This window comes from Cupressus sempervirens, chromosome 7, assembly GCF_028749045.1.
Source record: "Cupressus sempervirens isolate cs-2001-9-10 chromosome 7, ASM2874904v1, whole genome shotgun sequence".
NCBI lineage: Eukaryota > Viridiplantae > Streptophyta > Pinopsida > Cupressales > Cupressaceae > Cupressus > Cupressus sempervirens.
The window spans coordinates 716,210,584-716,232,898 of NC_143124.1; the positions used below are offsets into that span (position 1 = coordinate 716,210,584).

The 22,315-nt window shown below is 36.7% G+C and overlaps 1 protein-coding gene across 6 annotated transcripts in view; it reads left to right on the forward strand.

Moving 5' to 3' along the window:
• Positions 1-18,647, forward strand: part of LOC149549230 (Hydrolase-like protein family) — an 89,105-nt gene extending 70,458 nt beyond the window's left edge. For all 6 annotated transcript variants that reach the window (XM_089792642.1, XM_089792646.1, XM_089792644.1 and 3 more), the window contains exon 11: positions 18,282-18,647. In XM_089792642.1, coding sequence (XP_089648768.1) covers positions 18,282-18,386 — 105 coding nt within the window. In that variant the 3' untranslated portion in view covers positions 18,387-18,647. The remainder of the gene's footprint in view (positions 1-18,281) is intronic.
• The last annotated feature ends 3,668 nt before the right edge of the window (positions 18,648-22,315 follow it).

Sequence of the window (22,315 nt, forward strand, 5' to 3'; positions counted from 1 at the left end):
TGCCAACTCATCTATTTTGTTTTTCTACCATCTACGCTGGTTGTGTCAATTAGTATCATGCTTACTAATGACATGTTGATTGGTCAGTCACGTGTACTATTGACAGAGCTTGTTTCCTGATCATTTCTCTCCATTCGTAGTTCCTAACTGTATATTCTTTGTTCTATACTGTGTATTCCCCTTGTCTATATTGCAGATATAATATCCTTCTGTATTAGCCATTCTTCCATCCTGTACCATGTCCTCTCATGGATCTCCCCCCCCGATCTTTTCATATATGCTCTCCTTGAGCAGTCGTGACTATTCTTAGTGTCACATAGATTAACTATTATGCAATTAATAATTATTGACATAAAAATATTTATTTTAATATTTTGATCATTGATTAGTACTATTATTATATCACACACATATATAATATATATTATTATGGTTATTTATTTATAATATTTTAATAACATATTCTTTTATTATAATTTAGAAGAATAATTCAAAGATAACATATTTGTTGTTTTAGTAATATTAGTGTACTATATTATATTATAATAATAATATAATATGTTATATTAATAACGATTTATGTAATAATCTTATTATGTTCATTATTTATTATTATTTTGTATCTTATTATTTCAATTATATAATTTATTATTACTAGTATTATTTTATAGGGGATAAATTTTATCAACTTATTAAATTCTATTGTTGGAAAGTAGGGCACATGACAGTCCACCCTTCCTCAAATTGCTTGTCCTCAAGCAATTCAATACTATCTTCTTATGATTTGGTTGACAATCTTGCAACAACAATTTAAATTTGGGATTAGATAGTTGAAAATATAAATTTAAATATCACAAGATTAGATTTTAAATTACTAAGATGGCTATTCTTGATTGGTGTTGAAGTCCCTACATCGAGTAGTTGCTCACGAAGTGCAGTGTTGAGAAGCTCTCCCCAAAAAATATTTTTCTTATTACTAATGATTTGAAAAATGAACTTATACATCCATAGTTCAAAATCACTAGAATCCTTGAGATCACATATTCTACCGAGAAGGGTAATCAAGTCTTTGTATTATGGCTTGAAACTGGATCTGTGAATTGTTTTAGGCCATCTTGAGAAATTGCTTCTCTTGGAATCCAACCAATATAAAGTAACATATTTATGATAATTTCCCTTGTTTTCATTCCATATTTCCCAAGATGCTTCCTTTGTCAAATCCACACATTTTGCAATTTGTTGTACTCTAAAATTTTGTTTAATAACCTTAGGATCAAGGCTAATGATGACATTGCCATCTGCATCCTTGATCGTTTTAGACTTTGGATGGAAATGCTTTGCACATCCTAGAACAAATTCTGGTTCCAAAGCAGCCATAGGAAATATAGACACCAAATAAATATTACTCCTTTTGATGTATTTCATCTCATGATTAGTAGGAGCTTCTATTCTTCGCAAGAAATCTATCATACCCACATGCTTGATCTCTATATCTGTCTAACACACTATCAAGAATAGGCGTGACTTGAGATGGAGTTGTATGAGCCAACTCTTTATCATATTGATATTTCATTTTTCCTTTCGATTTTGTGGATGAGGGCATTTCTTGTGCTTATGTTGCAACATGGAAATTCCAAAATGTGAACATGTCATGAGAGGATATTGCATCCATAAAAATGTTGATTCTTGATCAGCAACAAAGGTTTGGAGTATGGATTAGATACTTCAGAGATCTAGTGTAATGATCTTGGAAGGAGATAACATGCTTATGTAAAGGCTGAAATATGACTTGAAAATATGGAAACATGAGGTAGAAGTGAGCTTTTATGGATATGCTTTAAGGCATGAAAGTTGAATGCATGGGAATGCGTGCAAAGAAAAAGTGAATTACATGTATATGTGACATGCAATTGGGAACAAAAAGTGAGATTGCATGTAAATGTGGATGGAGGGTGAGATTACATGTAATTGTATGTAGAGAATGAGATACAATGTGCCTTGACATGGAAAGTGGAATTACATGTAATTACTCTTGAAGTGTAATTGAATATGAAAGGAATGGATGCAATGTGCCTTGGCATGTAATGGCAAATATGGAATGAAATGATGGATGCACTTGCATGCGATGATGGAAGGTGGAGTGAAGTGAAGCATGCTCAAGTTTTTGGGAAAGAACTTGCAACTTCTTCCAAATGAAAAAAAACAAAAAAGTAAGCAAACAAACAACAAAAACAAGCACAAAAGAAACACATACTTAGACTCAAAAATGTCAACAAGAAAGTTACTTCAAGCAAACTTGAGTTTGGAATTTGGGAAAAATCCAAAAGTATGAAAATGAGACTTTTCATCATTTTTAAAGGGAGAGTGCACTTTTCATGGCATCTATATCAACAAATGTGCAATATCAAGTTAAAACATGCATCAAAACAACAAGATAAGCATGAATTAATTAGCAAAATGGAAAATGTCCACTTACTTGAAGATTAATGTGCCAAGAATGAAGGGGAAGAAACTCCAACTTTGAAAAATTCTCAAAACAAATTTGGACCTCTTCAACCTTGCAATGATGAATTCAAAAGGAGCATTCAATGAGGCGTTTTTGGATAGAAATGCCAAAAAGGTACCCTACAATCCCGCAAACACCAAAGTTTTTGATAAACACAAGTTCTTGGGATGTTTTTGGTCAAAAACATGTTTCAAATCTGCCCCAAATGAATTGTTTTTTTGCTAAGGGAAGGCAAAAACGTGATCCCAATAACAATAATATGGATAAAAAACCCCAAATTGATTCCTCCATGAGCCAAAACGTGATCAGCAACACCATAAAAGTGGACGTTTTTGGTAAAACACGTGACTGCAAATCACCATAAAATGAAACAATTTTGGCATGTAATCAAACATCTAGGGCATGATAATGCCAAGAAATACAAAAATGGCCTTTCTCTTGGGAATTTCAAGCCATATTATGGTCAAATCTAAGCATTTTAGTGTAAAACATGTTCTTGGAGGGCATGTGCATGGAGTTTTGCCTTCAATCTTCAAAATTGGGTTTCATGAAGATATATGCATACATTAGAAAGCAAATCTCACCTTTGGGTAAGATTGCATATTTTAAAAACATTTATAAGAGTCTCCCCATTCAAATTGCACCTTTTGGATGCAAATGCATGTTTTAAAAACACATGTAATGGAGTCGATAAGCAAAATCACACCTTTTGGATGCATTTGCATATTTTAAAATTTGCTCACAAATGACCCTTAGTGCAGAATCACACCTTTTGGGGGTCTCTGCATGTTTTGAAAACACTCAAATATGCATGTCTCACCTTTTAGGAGTCATTGCATATTTTAAAACACATGTAGTTACATGTTTTATGTGTTTAAAAATTGCCTTTTCATTCAAAATCATGGTTTCTAGAGACAATTACATATTTTTATGTAAATATGTTTGTAGACATGTTAGCACAACTTAAGTGATGAATTAAGCGTATGCCAATTTAATTTTTTAAGAAATATTACTTAAATGGGTCATAAATAATTTTTTTCACTGCATAGATAAATATATAATGTGCAAATATCATTTTAAAAGTAATATTTACTAAGATGTTTTGAATTAAAAATCAAAAATTAAATCAAACTATATAGTTAATATAGTCACTTAAGTGAAAAATTAAAAAACAACTCAACTTAAAAATATAACATTAAGTGCTCTATAATTACTTTAAGTGAAAAATTAAAATGATAAAGTAGCTTAAAAACATAACATAAAATGAATTTATGTTATAATTTTCAAAAAGTGAATGTTAACTTCAAAATAACATGATGTTTTAATTCATGTAGTTGCACCTACAAAGTCCACTTTTTGGGCACTAAAATGGTCATATCTTTTGATTGCCAAAATTGATTAAGTGCTAAGATGGACCGAATTGAAGGCAAAACCGAAAGCAATAACTTGAGGCAAACCAAAGGACCAAAAACCAACAAACACACACTCAAAAACGAGAAAAATGATGATGAAGGCTTCAAAAATCAAGCATAGGCTCAACAAACAACAGAACTAAAAGGACTTGATGAAATCCTTTAGTAAAATGATTCATTATATCAATTGAACTCAATTGGTTGATCAATACTAACCAATTAAATAATGAATTAAACTTAGAGAAATGCGAAACTAAGTTGAAAAGTTTTGTACTGTTACCTACATTTTGTGGTGACAAAATGCAGGACAACACATCATAGCAACATAACTTAAAATTATCAATTTCATTCATCAAATCAGCATAGAGCATAGCATCAAATCGAATCATCGTCTAAAAATTGGAACATAGGATGACATCAAATGAGAGAATCAATTTTCCATAGATGGACAATATGTTTAGACTTTAGAGCCCTTCTTGTGGGTTTTGGAGGAAAACTGAATTTGTTGTGCCAAATCTTCCTAGACAGGTAACAACCATCTTGTTTGGGCAGTAATCAGCTACAACAATTTATTTCTGGGCAATTATTGTTGCCATCAGAGCATTATCAAAGCTGAAAACAATCCAAGTATTTCTCAACCCAACAACAATCATTTTGAGGTATCTGTTTTTTTTGAATGAGCGGTCTAGGCGGACTGGGTGAACTGAGTGGGAAAAAGTTTTTGGACAACGGTCATGGGGATCTGCTCTATGATCAGAGGAAGGGTCAGCGAAAAGAATGTCCGGTGGAGAAGGATTATGATCTTTGTCAGCTGGAAGAGGTGGAAAATGGGCAGATTGGAATATTGGGAAACGAAAAACTCCTTGAGAACTCTTATTGAGTGGATTCTGGGAGCTCCTTAGGAGTCTTGTGGGTCTCCCTTCTCCTTGGGGGAGCACCTGTTTTGTCCTCCATTAGACCTATCGAAGTAGAAACTGTCAGCATTAAGAATCAAGTACCTAAATAAGGGAAAGATTGGGCTTCACTCTTTAGTAAAATTTCATCGGGTAAGTCTTCTTTTCCTTCTGTTAAGATCTCTTCAAGCTGGGAAAAGGGGGCCTTTCAAATTTTTGTCCTTGATCCCCTTGTTGACCATTCCATCTCCTTGATGATTCTAACCCTAGTGGGTAAGTTCATGGGCCCTAGACCAACTATTGATAACATTAGACTTTTGGTGGGGAAAAAATGGCAGTTTTGTGGTCAAGTGGATGTTGTGGCCATTTAAAAAGGGTTCTTGTCCTTTACTTTCACATGCCATGAGGATAGAGATTTGGTCCTATGTGGGGGCCCATGCCAACTTGGTAACCGCACTCTCCTTGTGAAGAAGTGGGAACCCAATATTGACCTCTCTGATATTTATTTTTCAACCCTAAGATGGGTTAGACTTCTAGATCTCCCAATGGAATTTTGGAATGAGGATATTTTCAAGGGTTTGGCAGAGTCTTTTGGGAGCCTTCTTGTGATTGATCATCTAACAACCTCTAAAGTTAGGTTGGTTTATGCTCATTTGTGTCGAAGTGAATCAAATGAAAAATCTGCCATCTAAGATTGACATTGTCTCCAAACTTGGCACTTGGTCTCAGGACCTAGAATTTGAAGATATGCTTGGGGCTCGTTTCATCTGTAAAAAAGTGGGTCATTGGTTGAAGGCATGTCCTAATATAAATATTAGAGTAACCCGAATCAAATGAAAAATTTGCCGTCTAAGATTGACATTGTCTCCAAACTTGGCACTTGGTCTCAGGACCTGGAATTTGAAGATATGCTTGGGGCTCGTTTCATCTATAAAAGAGTTCATCTATAAAAAAGTGGGTCATTGGTTGAAGGCATGTCCTAAATATAAATATAAGACTAACCCCCCCAAGTTGGCAAATAAACCCTCTTTTAGGAAGGCTAAAGGCCATCCGAAGAAGCTAAAAAAAGGAAAAAAAGCAATAAATGGTATAGAGGCCAACTCCTCCTCAAACCCCTCTCTCGACGATCGACAATTGCTCTCTTCTTCGGTTCCTATGGGCACTGATATGACTCCTTTGGAAGGCATCGCTTTCCAAGATTTGGAAAATCCAGAAGTCTCCTTGTCCCTTGAGTTGCTTTCCCAGCCAACGGACGAGCAAGAGGGTGTTGGATGTGCCCCGTCCCCCTTTGTGGTGGTGGTGTCAAATGGATAGGAGACCTCTGTTGAACCATCAGGGGATATTTCTCTCTTGGATGTTCCTGTTGCAAGGACTGATCAATCAGTTTTGGACATTGGGTTGGGCTCTCTTTGGTGCCTTCTGGCATCCCTGACTCTTGTGAAATGGAGGGTCTTGCCTCTTCTGTTGAGAATCATTGCCTCAAGCTGGATTCTGAATTTGTGGATGTCTCTGCCAAACCGTTATTGATTCTGCCCCTAGCTTCTATTGATGTAAGCCATAAAGAACCTAAGGCTACCAAGCCAACTAAGAAGGCTAATCCAAAGAATTCTGGAGGGGTATTTTTGACTCTTACTAGAGCTACTAGAAGCAAAATTGCAAATGTTGGTGTGTCATACTTCATTGTTGCATCTAGTTCCCCCAAGAAAAGGGGTAGGAAAGGCAATTTAATTGTCAGAGCTCAAGAGATCTTGCAGGATGTAGCGGATGGTAAACAAATTACCATCCTTCAATTTTCCCCAGGTAAAATATGAAGTTCATTACCTAGAATGTGAGGGGACTTAATGATCTCCATTAAATGGAAGTTGTTAGAAATCTTGCTAGAGACCACAAACCTGACATTCTTGTTATTCAAGAAACCAAAATGTCCAAAGAAAAGGCACAAAACTAAAAAGTTTTTAAGCATTGTGGTTTGGCAACTAGAAGTGTTGAAAGTTCCTCTGGTGGCACTCTTACTCTCTCGAATGAAGCTTATATTACTAGTACCACTCTCATGGAGAATAATTTTTTTTCTATGGTTAAGTTCCATCATATTAATCTTAATTATGATTGGATCTTAGTCAACATCTATGCTCCTAACTCTGCCAAAACTAGGAAGTCTTTATGGTCAAATCTGAAGAAACTTTGTTGAACCCAATTGGCTCTTCATTGGTTATTTCAACGGTCCTTTTTATGACCATGAGAAAAAGGGAGGTAATATTGCTAATCTGGAAGGTAGAATGGACCTTTTGGTTTTTATTAACGATGCAGGTCTTATTGATTTTGACCTTAAAGGGATTGAGTTTTCATGGTCTAACAAAAGGACTGGTCAGAACAACATTCAAGCAAGGCTTGACAGAGTGCTAGCCTCAAATAACTGGATTCAGGATTGGAATCGTTCTCTGTTCGTCCATTTCCAAGATCGCTTCAAACCATTTCCCCCTTGTTTTTGTTGCTGATCCATGATCGAATTGGTAAGAAAAGACATGTTCCCTATAGATTTGAGAAAATGTGGATGCAGCACAAGGATTTCAACGACATCTGTCGTACTTGGTGGCAAGCAAAAGTAGATAAAACTGCCATGTACAAAATTGCTAAAAAACTCAAAATTGTCAAAGGCGGAGTTAAAATATCTGGAACAAGTCTTCTTTTGGTGATATTTTAAAAAACAAAGAGGTTTTCCAAAAGGACCTTCAGATCACCCGAGAGAAAATTCAAGTTGCTGCTTACTCGAACGAGCTTATCAAAGAGGAAAATGAAACTCTTTCGAAACTCCATAATGTGATCTCCTATGAAGAGTGTCATTCTAGAGACAAAGATCTAGGGTTATCTAGCTTAAGAAAGGGGATCGCAATTCCAGATACTTTCACATCACCACCTTGAAGCACAGAGCAACTAATAGAATTACCAACCTCAAGATTGATCAAGAAGAGTTCACTAATGATGATGATATAACTACCAAAATTAAGGACTTCTTCTCATCCTTGCTCTCATCAGACAAGAATCTTTGTGATGTTAGCCAAGGCCATTTGCTGGAAATTATTCCTTGCATCATTTCCGACCTTAAGAATTCTGTTTTAGTTGCAATCCCCTAAGCTGTCTTCTTTTTTGAAGGTGTCAAAGTGCCAGGCCCTGATGGTTTCCCTATGCTCTTTTTCCTAAAGCAAAGGAACGTTGTTGGTAAAGATGTGGGTGATGCTGTTAAGGAATTTTTTGGAGCTAGATGCCTCTTAAAAGAGCTTAATTCCACCTTTCTAGCTTTCATTCCTAAGAAGGTTGGGGCTAACTCCCCGAATGCTTTCTGCCTGATCAGCCTTTGTAACTCTGTTTACAAAATCATCTCCAAGGTCCTTACCTTGAGGATCCTTGCTATTCTATCGGACATCATTTCCTCTTAACAGAGTGGCTTTGTCCCCAGTCAACAAATTCTGGATTAGGTTATTATTGCTCATGAAAACATTCATTCTATGGTGGCTTCTCTCAACCAAATGAAGTTAGATCTTTCTAAGGCTTATGATCGTGTGGATTGGAGTTTCTTATTCAAGATCTTAAAGTCCTTTGGTTTTGGTATTAAATGCATCCAACTCATTTCTCATCTTGTTTCGATGACTTCCTTGGCTTTCCTAGTCAATGGCTCTTCGTCTAACTTCTTTACTCCGACTAGAGGACTTAGGCAGGGGAGCCCATCTCTCATATCTTATTTATTATTATGGTAGAGTGTCTGGGAAGATAGATTAAGCATCTCAATGTTCAAGGAAGCATCCATGGTCTCTATCCCTCTTCTTTCTCCAATGCTAGCTCTCATGAATAGTTCGTGGATGAGACAATTCTAATGGGGCTTGCTACGGTGACAAAAGCTAGGAGTTATAAGAATGCCTTAAATCTTTACATTCAAGCCTCTGGTCAACTTATCAATTGGGAGAAGAGTTCGCTCTTCTTTGTGAATACCCCCCTGGAGAGACAAAATAAAATCTCTAGGATTTTGGGCTGTGGTATTGCAACCCTCCTTGGATTATATCTGGGCCTCCCCTTGTGTTCCAAACTGCCTAACTCTTTCTGGGAAATGCTCATTGACAAACACAACAAAAAACCTGCTAGCTGGAAGGATACTTTGCTGAGTCAAGCTGGCAAAATTGTTCTTCTCAAATCTTGCCTCCAAATTCTCTCCATCTGATGCTATGGAAAGAATTCAAAGAAAAAATTTCTTATGGTCTTGGACTGAGAACAAAAAAAAACTTCCTCTCATCGCTTGGGAATTTGTTTGCAAACCCAAGGATCTTGGAGGTCTGGGCATTAGACCTATCAGAGATATGAACAAAGCCCTCCTAGCTAAACAAGGCTAGAGAGTTTTCAATGAAGACAAGGATTGGAGTAAAATCTAGAAGAGTAAATATCTTCAGCACTCTCTGATTCTAAATAGTTTCCTATTTGCTGATCATTTAGTTGTCCAAGTTTCGAAGAATATCCTGACCAAAGGCTACAAATGGAAGCTGGGTGATGGTAAAACTATTTGTTTCTGGGAAGATAGTTGGTTACTGGATTCTCTGCTAAACTTGTTTTACAATAATATTCCTATCATTGATTAATACAAAGCTAACTTTGGAGATAAAGTTTGTGATTACTGGGATAACAATAGATGGGTGGATCTCACTGCTCTGGATATCAATCTTCATCAAATCCAAAAAAAAAAATTCTCCACCTATATCAATCCCAATTCCCTAGACAAGGTCATCTGGGCTCTTCATCCAAGTGGCAACTTAATAGTTTCCTCCCTTTTTTTTGAAAAGAGAATTGGTCTCCCTTGGGTTAAAGCTTGGATCAAAGGTTTAACTCCTAAGATTGAGATTGTCTTCTGGATTGCTCCACAAAATAAAATCCTCACAATTGTGTTGCCTTTGTAGGAAGGATATGGAATCTGTCAACCATATTTTTCTTCATTGCTGTTATGCTAGGGATATTTGGAAGGAAATCTTAAGTTTATGGGAAATTCAATGGACCTTTCAGGAGAACCTTGCCGACAGTTTTATTAGCTAGTGTAGTCCTTTTAGAGGTGAACTTGGTAGCTCCCTCTGGCGGTACTCGCTCCCCCATTTATGCTGGGGCTTATGGAAAGAAAGGAATGATAGAATCTTTAGAGATACCAACACCCTCTCCTGGGTCATAGGTAAAAAGATTATCAGAAACTTAAAGGAGAATTTTATATCTCATTTTGGTCCCTCAACTAATCTCTACATGGAGCATCTTGATCAAAATTGCATAGTTGAAAAGAACAATTTGAGGGAAAATGCCATTTGGTTATCTTCCCCCCATGGTTGGATTAAGACTAATTTTGATGGGGTCTCCAAAGGGAACCCTGGCAAGGTTGGACGTGGGGAAGTCATAAGGGATTGTAACTGTAATATCATTAGGGCTTAGGCTATTCCCCTTGGTATGACTTCAAGTCATAAAGCTGAGATGGTAGGGGCCCATTACATGATCAAATTGGAAGGTGATTCAAGGAATATTCTCAATATCCTTAACAATAAACAAGACCCTGCTTGGAATATTTCTAACCTCAGCGAAAGTATAAAAAACCTAAAAAAAATTCATAATGTGTTGATCTCTCATAACTACTGTGAGACGAACACGCTGGCGGACTGGATGGCCAACCAGGTAGTTCAAAGTAATGATATTTTCATCTGGACTGACCAGCTAAGCATGGATGACGTATTAATTTCAAAAGGGATTTATGAGAGAAACATATCTCGAGAAGGGAAAATCAATTTTTGATACGCCCGCAGCCTCCACTTATCAAGTCATTAATGCTTCCATTTATTATTTTAAATAGAAAGGTTTCTGTGCTTGCATGTCTGTCAGTACCTCACACAAATTATGGGTATTTTTTGGGCCTTTAAGAAGTAATACACATCTTTTCTTGGCACTTCTCTCTGCGTTTTCTTAGTCACAACATTTTGCAAGATACTCTTTGTGAATATGGGTGGGGAAGCGAAAAAATTGGAACCTGAGAAGTGCCACTACTAGAAAAAGAAGAAAGAAGTATGACATCAAAAGGAAAGGTGACCAGTTTCATTGAGAAACTTCTTGGCTACAAACCTCATGTGACGGATAGCTTCTACAAAGCTTGGGATGGAGACAAGGTTACCCTTAATGGTAGACAATTCACCATTAATGCTGAGTTCATTGCTGAAGATACTAGGTTGCTGAATGAAGGAATTAAATTTTTTTAAGCAGAAAAAACCTTTCGAAGAGGTAGTCAAGCGTTTTCCCAAAAATGACCAGGAGTGCTAAATTGGTTAAGGTTGGTACTTTTTATGACCTTGCTCAAATTAAGGATATTTGGCAGGAGGTTCTCACTTGTGTGCGGATGTATTTCATTCTTGATGGTAGGGTTTCTAGGGTTCATCTCTATCACTTTGTTTTTTTTAAATCATTTCCGCTACAAGAAAATAATTTATTTCCTTTTCTACTTGGCAAATTCTCTCATTTCTAGACTTAAAGCTCACAAGCAAAAGGTTTGAAGACCTATTATCCATGAGGGTCTCCTCTTGCTTATCACTAAGTTTTGTCGTGATAACGGCCTTGCTCACTCTATTTCTACTTCTAGTTGCAAATGGAAGAGTGAAACGAAAGGCTTGCCAAGAAAAAAGGAAATTGTTGGTGATTCTTTGTAAAAAAACAAAAGTAGCTATCATCGTGCCTTGGCTATGGAAATGGACTCTGAACACAACTCGGAAGATGTGGAGGAGGTTGAAGCTCCCTTAGATGATGACATTGTCCAGATCGCGATTGATGGGTGCTCCTCTAAGAACAAGGATATCGCTTTAAGTTAGGATGATACCTCGGCTTTGGATTCTCTGCTTTCTTCCCCTAGCACTGTCAGCAAACATGGTAAACACTCCTCTTATAAGGGTAAGGACATTGTTCCCTCCTCAAAGCATAAAAGAATTAAAAAGGTTTTCTCTCATTTGAAAACCAAGGAGGTTACCATTAATGAGGATAGGGAAGCTCTGGTGGAAACAGAGGGTATGAATGATTCGAAGGACACTAGCACTAAAGGCATTGATGAAGCCATCAACTTGTCCTCCCATGCTTAGGAAATAGAGACTTTTGTGACACCTGTTATTGCTACCCTTACGCCTAATCCCGTGTCTATTGATTCTCCTCTTGCCATTAGTGACCATGATGATACTAATCCTGGAAAACCCACTATCCACACCTAGGAACCCATGGAAAAGCCTCAGCTAAAAGAGGTTTTCGATGATTTCTAAACAAAGCCAAAAACAGAGCCAATATTGGGATGGAGCTGGACATTTGGGTGTACAATGAAATAAAAAAACTCCATGTTTCTGTTTCTTCCTTGCAGGATAAGACCCTAAGTTTACAAGCAAAGTTGGTAGAGGAATGCAAGAAGCGGATGATGTTGGAAGTTCTGGTTGGGAATATCCCAACTAAACTTCAGGAGTACGAAGCCTCACTCAAGAAGATGCTAAAGGACAACAAAATGGGAATGTAGGGTGTTACTTCGTCCATCCTGGCTGCTGCAGCGTCAATGAGGAAAGCCTCTCCAGATGAAGTGACTTCGACTAGTCATGCTCTAATGCTGGATGGTGGTCCGAGCAGGTGCACTAGACAAAGTACCAAGAAAGCTGACCCTCTAGATCCCTATGAAGAGCATTCATGATTCTCTTAAAGAGGTCGCTTTGGTAGGTTCTTCTATTTTTGGAGCTATTAAAGAATTGATTTAAGTTTTTTTGTCTATTTCTGGTCTTTTGACCCCTACTGGCTTAGTTGAATTTTTTTGGTTGCCGGTCCATGTAAAACCAGCTAGACTTGGTTGCTGGTCCCTGTAAAACCAACCTTCAAATTTTATTTTGAAACTCTAGGTTACTGGTTCCTATCTTTGTTACTTTTTGTTTGGGGTTTCGAGTCCCCTTCAAACTTGTTTTTACTTGATAAAAAAAAAAAAAGAAAAAACAATCATTTCCAAGTCTGCAATATGAATATTAAATAGAATTCTGATTTACGATCATTTTTAGGTTTGGTTTGTTGAAAAAAAGTTGAAGTTTGAATTTTTAGTCATAGTTGGATGCTAAGTTTGTATGGCTTCCAAAAAATAATTTCAACATGTGTTATATTAACATATTTTATTATTTTAATGTGGGGCCTGCGAATGGGTAGAAAATCACCATTTATTAATGTTATTTTGAGTTAAATTTTATTTCAAAATTGGAAATTTCAAGTAGTCCCCTGGACAAATGGGAAATGGCTACAGAGTCCTTGGGACGGTCAACACCATCTGGAAACACATTGATTGTTTTTGAAGTTTCAGGGATGGGTTTCCAATTTTCTTGCTTTGGTGGGGACGACTTAGAAATGTTTCCAGCCATCTTCAAGTCCTCGAAACAGGGACGGTTTCCGAAACTGAAGGCTTAGGCCTGGAAACGCGTCCTTCCTACTCGCACCATCCCATTAATCACTGTCTTAATTTCACCCATTCATTATTAATAATTGTTGCTTAGTAGTTAGTGTTGTTAAAACTTAATGTTATTACGTCTATTGACCAAAGTGCTTGGAAGTATTAAATTTTGTTTAGATATAATTTGTTTATACAATGCCTTAGTCAATATTCATTACCCCTTATCTATGATGCTTGACCACTATACCTATCATTGTTTAGATTATAGTTATGGGACTCTCTGAGTCCAAGCAGGACTCTGCGAGTCCGAGCGAAAGTCCACATTTTTGAGGCAAATGGCCTTTGGACTGAGACTCAACAAAGTCCTAGTAGAGTCCATGTGGATTTGTTGAGTCCAAAGACTCGGCAGATTGGCTGAGTCCCGAGCTCAGGACTCTCACCGGCAGTTGAAGCCATAAAGAGATAAAATAAATTAAAATAAAAGGTTAAGTAATTTTGTTTTTGTTTTGTATAACATCTATTTGACCTAAAAAGGTCATTCCACCCTTTGCTAATGCTTTTGATAGAGGAAAGAGTTAGAGTATTGGGGCCTTGAGAGAGAAATTAGCAAATCAGTTGGCTCTCCCATATTGATTGCTGATGGTTTGTGCAACTTTATAGCTTGCACTTAAGCATTGAGAGGAGCTTAAGGAAGCATTTGGAGGAGGATTTTACAAACTTACTTCTATGATTCTACACTCTAATTTCTAATTCTATTACCATTTTAATTTGATAAAGTCAAAGTTATTGAATTGAGCTAAAATTTTCTTGTTTTAGATGCATGGTGGGAGATGTTTGGCACTTAGGTGCCAAATTTATAGACGACTATGATTCGCATCTTGAGCCAGCCAACTAGTGCATTAGGATGCAAAGGTAATTAGAGTCTATTCGAGCAGATACACTTGAAGAAGTGCAATAGGTTGGCACTGCAAAAATTGAATGATCTTGTCTTTGTTCACTACAACATTCACCTTCGCCATAGACAGATCCAAGGCATTGATACATCACTGATTGTATTAGAGATTGTTGATCCACATGCAAAGTGGAACACAGAGATTGCTGATCCTGTCTTCTGTGATGAAGATGTGGAATGAGTTGATCAGGTGGATCAAAAGGCTGAGGTAGTAGTGATGGCAATCGAGGAAGGCTAGAGTGTGAGGAGATAGAGTGCAGGACCCTGAGGCTAGGAGTGATGGATTTGAGTCTGATGATGAAGGTTATGTGGGTGAGGGTGAGGATGCTCTTGAGGTTCACCCTCAAACAGAGGGAGAGAGGATGGCTCTACAGTCTTCCATGACTTATCTTAGGCATACTCGTAGGAGGACATAGGATACTATGAGCCTTATTCTTCAACACTCTAGTTGTTATTTTGATATATGTTTTGAACTTTTGATACCATGGATTTCACAATCCATGAATATTGTAGACATTTGACACTGCAGTGACACTATGTTTATTACTTTATATTGTGCTATTCAGTTTTTTTCCTTCAGAAATTCGCTTTTATACTTATGTGATCTATGAAAAATTGTGTGTGTATCGAGTAGCTTCTATTTATCTCAATTATTGTGTATTTGATGTTAATTGACTAAAAGATACATGAAAAAATCTTAAAATCCTAAAAAAATTTGAATTTCATGGGTTTTTCAATTTTTCGAGTCCGGTCGCTAAGTTCGTGTCAGAGCCCAATTTTGACTTTCCTAGTCAAAGGCGAGTTCGAGTCCCGTAACACTGGTTTAGATCTCTATTTGTTTTTTAGTATGAATTCTTTGTTTGTTTCTTTATAATAATCACTGGTTATTCCATTGGTATTGATAACATGTCTCATTGATTATTGCTCCACCCGATAATCTACTTTCATCCTTAATGGTTGCCGGCAGCAGTATCTGATTTGAGATTGGCACCTCTTTATAGTTGAAAATTTCTTATTTAGAGAGTTGTCAATGCCAAAGCCATTGGATCATATTTTGTAATATTTTGCTCAATCAAATTATCACGACCCAAGTAATAGTTCCCCAAACAAGTATTAACGGAAGTGTCAACATAAATGATTTTTTTCGATCCACCAAACATGTAAGTCTAGCTCAATGGAAGATTGCCATTTTCAAAAGTTATCGGGCTCTCTATTTTGGTTATGGTAAGTTTTCCCACAGCAAGCTTGTTTAATTCAAAACAGAACTTTATTCCTCCAAATACAAAATTTAAGGATATCTTTATTTATTTGCACATTATAATTTTATTATTATATCCTATTGCAGAAAGGGGACATCATAATCATGGTTTCAAACAGGGAACATGATACATAATACAGATATAAATGCAGTTTTCAAATGCAAGGCACATTAACAAATGCAAGTTATGCTCGGAAGCTACAGCCTACACACAACCCAATGGTCTACCACAGAAATTGGTAACTCAAAAACACATAACAGGATTGATTTCCCACTTTAACATGCTCTGCTAAAGCACAAGGTGTCGGTATTCCCTAGCTGAACCTCCCCAAAGAAAAGACCTTAACATTACCCCTGATGATAGCTTGTCCAGCCCAAGCAACTCCACAGTTTTACATATTTGATCATTTTCCCTCATTGATCTGGAGTTGAGCATCTTCTATGCCTTCTTCCGAAGCCAATGTTTTATGTAATCTGATTTTTTACCAAGCACTAAAACCCAGTTTGCAAATATGTGAAGAAAGACTATCACATTGGACCATGGTAGTGGGTTTGAATGGCATATCATATATATCTCATATATAGATAGTCTTCAGGCGAAATTCTTCCCTGACAGAAAATAGTATCTAGATTCCGCAAATAATCCCTCACGGGAGTGTAAAATTGCTTATTTATTTAAGTAATAGTTTACAGTGATTGCAATAAACAGTATAAGACAGTTGTCTGACATCCTTATCAAAACTGAGCAACAAGAATTGTGAACCTGTACCATTAGCAATCAAAGCTATTGTCAAAATCACCGTGTGTTGTTTAAAACAGAATATCAATAAATGAGTAGTTCCCTAAGTAATTGCTGCAAACATTAAATTTTTAAGGTATCGTTTTTTTTGTTGGATTTGCATTAGTTTTCATTCCAAGAAGGGTTCTTCTATATAGTTTTTCAAGTCCAAAGTACTTATTTGGATTTTGTACTGATTGTTTAAATTCTGTAGTAAAGGTATGAGTTTGTAACTGTGTTTAAGTTGCATGTCTGGGGATGTTGTCAGCAAAGTTAAAGATTTATTTTATGATGATTCTTATGGAATTGATAGACATCATGAATGATCTCAGTCCAGTTCAGGTATTCTGAAGTGATCAGCAACCTATTTTTTGGGTACTCAAGTCTTCAGTTTAAGGGAAAACTATATTATTAATGTGGGGTTTGTATGTATATCTATGCAAATGGAGAAGATTAATGAAATTCTGAGTGATTGCTGGTTTGATTTGTGGACTCATTTCAAAGAATTGTTTGGAGATTTGATCTTGTTCTGTTGGAAATTTCAGATTGTTGTTCAATCTTCTATGACCACCTTATTTGACTTCAACTATTTGAGTGAGTTTTGAGGGCACCGTGTAAAGCTTAGAGACTCGGTTACTCTGTTTGAGTGCTCAGTCTGCTATGCACAATAAATGGTCAAACCCAAATCCTAGTCTGGAGGCTGTAAACTCAGCGACCATTACTCACCGAATTTGGGTGAATCTAGTCAAGTCTCGTTACTCTTGTTTGAAGATTTCTCTTTTTCCTTTTTCCTTTTTTTTCAAATTCAGGACCAAATATCTAGTAGCTTGGTCAACAATATCTATGACTTCTGGATACTACCTAGAAATTTGATTGTGCTTGCTTGCCAGAAACTTTCCAAAGCCTACTTTGTAATGGTGTGAGAATAACTTCAAATTGACAATGGTGTGCATAGTGAGCAATGCTCTACAAATTCAGGTATACTACTAAGTAAATTGATTGCGAACAATAGGAGTCATGGAAAGACTTTGAGCTTTCATTAACTTCTTGCTTTGCTAAATTGTATTCAAAAGACTATTGTAAGAAAGAATCATGTATTCTGAAATAAGAGAATGCAGCAAAAGAATGCCTATTCTGAAGAAAGAGCAAATGGTGAATGTAATGGCCATCAATTAATTCAGTAGTGTATATAATCTCAAGTTTTTTTTTAATATTAGTTGTTTTCAGTTTTAGTTTAGTATTAGTTGTTTTCAGCAGTAGATTGGGGGAGCCTTGCCTTAATTAGGAGAGACTGTCTCACATGCTGTGGTTGGAATCACTACTGTGCGATTGATCCTTCAAACTTTTGTTTGCAAATATCCACCCAACAAAGCTGAGGTGAACTTGGTCTCTTATATTTGGTTTATTTTTGGAGTGTATACACTTGGCATTTTAAAAATTTATTCTTCGAATGCATCAAATTTTATCTATTTGAAGAAATAAATTTGGTAATGCTGTCTAATGAAAATGTTTATGCTGTTTTAGTTGTACTGTAATTTGATCTTATAGCATACTAATATCCAATTGAAAAGGTCATGAAAAATTCTTAATGAGTTCCTAAAAATATAAGCCAATATAAATTATTTTAGCACCTTATTGAAATCTCCTGGAGCTGAGAGGTGCTTAAAGGATAAATCATAAAGAAAGGACTAATTGCATGCTTCCTGTTAGTTCATTGCGTGACTTGTTAGTTTGACTTCTGTTGCTAGACATCAGACTTGTTACCTGTTTTAGAAAGCTTGTGCATAAACTAACCCATGCTAAATTTCATGTATTTTCTGCCCATGAAAATCTTTGATTGACTAATATATAAATGATAAACTTACATCACTCCTCAAGGAACTTTTGTCTTTTCACACCTACAATTTTCCTATGGTTGACAAAAATGTTAAACTGTAAGTATTTCCTGGTATTAAAGGCTTTTTATTAAAATGAATGTAATGGTTTGATTTTTCTCTACAACTGATAATCAAAGTTGAATTTCTTTGCAGGTAAAACAGGAGTGGTTACATTATGCCGGAGCTGGAGTTGTGGCTCATGTTGCAGACAGTCTGAAGCAACAAGAAATGACTACATTCATTTCAGCCAGCCTTTAAAGAAAGTGAAGGATATCTAGCGTTGTTGTACTTTAATTAAATTTTGGTTCACATCAGTGCATATTCAAAGATGTAATATAATGTCAAATATAACTTTTTGTTCAGAAGCAATTGGTGTAGAAGGTTATTTATAATGGAATGGTGTCATTCTTTACTAATTTAAGAAAAATTGAACACCGGATCCAGTTATGGAATAATATCATTCTTTACTGATATACAAAAATTATAATATTGATCCAAATGAGACCCAGTTTTAATTTATATCTACTTTGTTCAATTTGTACCTCATTTGTTAAGACCAGATGGAAAACTTGCCAAGGCCTGAAAAAAAAAAAAATTGGCCAGTTCTCGGCAAAAATTTGTGAACTTAAAAAATTTCTTAAATTTAATTAGAAATGCATCCTGTTTGTAAAATTCAATGGGAAGATGCATCCAATGAGTCAATAAATGGAAACACAAAAGAAACAAGCTGAGCCAAAGATATATTTAAACACAAGGGGGTACCAAATCACATTTTCAAGAGTAATGCTGATGGCTGAAAACAAAACAGTAAATAGTTTATGTAAACCTACAATTAAATTCATTATTATAATTACATCTTCCTCTTCCAGCACTCGTAAAAACTAAGGGAGAGGTAATGCTAGAGGGTATAACATTAAATTTTACAATGGACATAATTGTGCCTCCTTGCCTCATAATTGTGCCTTCTAGTTCAATGTCTGACTCAGGCTATGTCTCATCTTCCATCTTGGATGTAGCTTGTGCCTCTAGCTTGTGCTAGCGTTGATGTCATGTCCCCTTTTTAGTGACATGTCATTTTTAGTGAATTTGCCTATCATGGACTCTTGTAAGCAGATGATTTTGGTGAGAGAGTCATTCTGATGATTATTTGGGGATTGGATGGTGTTATTTTCTCTTGGAGAGATGGGGTTTATCATAGTTTTATTTTATGTGTTATGCGGGGCCAAAATATTATAATTTTGAATTGAGTTGCACTTTTTATTTTATAAAATTACTTTTTATATAAAAGTGCATTACAAAGGGATTTCATAAGAATATTTTATGGATACTTCTAGAAGTTCTTAGTGGCTTTTTAGGAAAGTGAATAAATAGAGTGTTTGGCCTCTCATTTGGACATCCCATGATTTGAGTTTACACTATTTTTCTCTTTGAACATTTGTGGCGCCATCTTGGTCTGCAGATTGTCATTTGATCATTAGGACCGAAGTTTCTTAAGGATTTGCATAACTGAGGAGGTGAAATATCCTTTGAAGGGTTGCACTTTGGAAGTGGTATTCAACTACTTCAAGTTGGGCTTATTTGAACATTTCTAGTAGGGTTCGATTTTTAGCTTAGACATACATTTTTACTCATACCTCACTGTTGGTTGGGAGTTTGATTTTTATTTTCTAGGAGAATTTTCCTTGGAGCCTGGCAATTATTTCCATAGCATTTTTGGCACCTTTCAGCCGAGCATTTATTTTTTGCCAGGTGTCGTACCAGTCCGTACATGTATGGCTATACTTGCAGGGCATACGATCAGGAAGTTTGAAGGCAGGTTGGAGTTGCATTTTCATCATTTCATCTTTAGTATTCAGTCTCCAGCATTTGCTCAATCTAGGTTCTTTCATTTCAGTTGTAGTTGCAAGAAGTTCTCATTTGCATTTAGCCAGGGAGAGTTTGTTTGTAATTTGCAATGTTGTAATGCTTTGAGTTGAAAATCGCATATCACATGTAAAAACATTTGGTTATCATTGAATAAATATATTGACACTATTTTACATCCGCTATTTGAGTAGATTTGTTGCACAACAATTTCCTTTATTCAACATTTTACTTTCAGCAGCGTATTTAGTTTGCATGTCAAGTGTTTGACAAAATTTCACAGTTCAATATTAGTGGTTATTAGTGGCCTATTGGCAAAGGGTCATTACAGTGGTATCAGAGCGGTGTTCTTGCCATCATGTTGGGTAAAGAATCTTTATGCATTATTCAGCTTTTGGGTATCACAAGTATTATACACACAGGAGAGCAGCACCTAAAGGTGAGCAACAATTCAGAGATATACTTACTATGGGTGAAAGACAGTCACAGAGTCCACCTAGAGTCCCTAGGACTGATGAGGATGAGGCTAGAAACTTCTTTTGGGCTATGGCTACTGGACAGCAGGAGATAGTTCAGTCTATACGTGCATTGACTACTATGATGGACAGAGTTGCTCAGCCGAGGAATCAAGAACAGAGTAGGGGGACACCAGAGCAAGATAACAGGAGTGTAGAAGGTTCACAGGGTGCTCCTAGGCACAGGTCATGGATTGAGAACAAGCCTACACATCCTACATTCCTTAGAGAGGCGACCCAGGAGGCAGTAGAGGATGATATGCCAGAGGACTTTTAGGATGATCTTTGAGTTGTAGATGCAGAATGGAAGGCACTACCTCTACATGTTCGTGAGTTGTTAAATTTTGATCACTACCTGAGTCAGAGAAGAGAGCACATGAGGAGTAGTAGGCAGAATTGGAGGCCTAGAGGAGGTCAGGACAGTGAGTTGTAGTGAGCTACTAGCAAGCTCACCGTACCATCTTTTGACAGCAGTGGACAGTTGACAACACAAGCTTGGATCCATAAGTGAGATACATTCCTAGCATTGAGGCCTATGTCAGAGACGAATGCTATCAAGTATGCCACTTTGCATTTAGAGGGCGCAACACATGATTGGTGGTCACATGGCATGGTTACATTGTAGCATAATCAAGTGGCATCCTATCAGAATTTTGTGGATAGATTGGTAGAGTGCTTTGATAAGAAAGACCTAGAGATCTTCTTCTGTGATCTTGCACAGCTGAGACAGATAGACAGTTTTGAGGTCTACATCAGTGAGTTTCAGAGATTATCAGTGATGGTGCAGGATGTGTCTGAGAGGAGGTTGGTTATACTATTCATAGAGGGGTTCTTTGAACCTCTAAAAGGGTGGATCAAGGCATTCGATCCCCCTTCATTGCAGGAGGCTATGAGGAAGGCACGGAGCATGGAGTTCACAACACTCTCCAACAGGTTCACCTCCAGGAGCACTTCTTCATTCAAGGACAATAGGAATTTTGATAAAAACAAGGGCAAAAAAGGTGACACCAAGGGTAAGTCTACTGCACCTTTGGATATGGAGACATTGAATGACTTGCGTAGGAAGAAGCTATGTTTCTACTGCAAGGGTCCCTTCGACAGAGATCATGATTTTCCTATGAGGCCTAAGGGGAAGGCCAACAAGGTTATGTGGGCTTACTACGAGAATTCAAATTTTGATGATTTTGGACATGAGGTTGATAATAGTGATGCAGAGCCTGAGTCGGAAGTAGAAGCTCCAGAGACTAAGGAGGAGCTCGATTTGCACTTTCAAGAGGCATGCTTGTCTAGCATTTAGTAGGAAGGATCTTTTAGACTGGATGGTGTTCTAGCATGGTAGAGAGTTATGTAGTGCCTGCCCCTAGATCGCATTTCTGTTATCATTGTCAATTTGCTTTAGGTTGATTTTATGCTTTGATTAGTTTAGAGATACTGGATTTACAATATTATGATATTATTTCATGTTTTGGATTACATATATATATACTTGTTGATTTCATTTCACATGACGTTAATGATGTCTTAATGATCCTAGTTAGTAAATATGGTTTCTTTCATAAAAATGTTAACATGATGTCTTTAATGATGATTATGTTGTATTGATAGAGATGCATTATTATATGTACGCATTTGATGTTAGACTTATGATTTTTACAATACTTACCCCATACTTGCATGTGTATGGTGTGCGTGTTTGTTTTATCTTTCTGTCTGACGTGTTTGATGTGGTTAAGGGAGGGAGTCGTAGTCACCTGCTAGTCGGGATCTACATGATGAACCACTCTCTACCATTGCCTGTTTAGTTTAGAT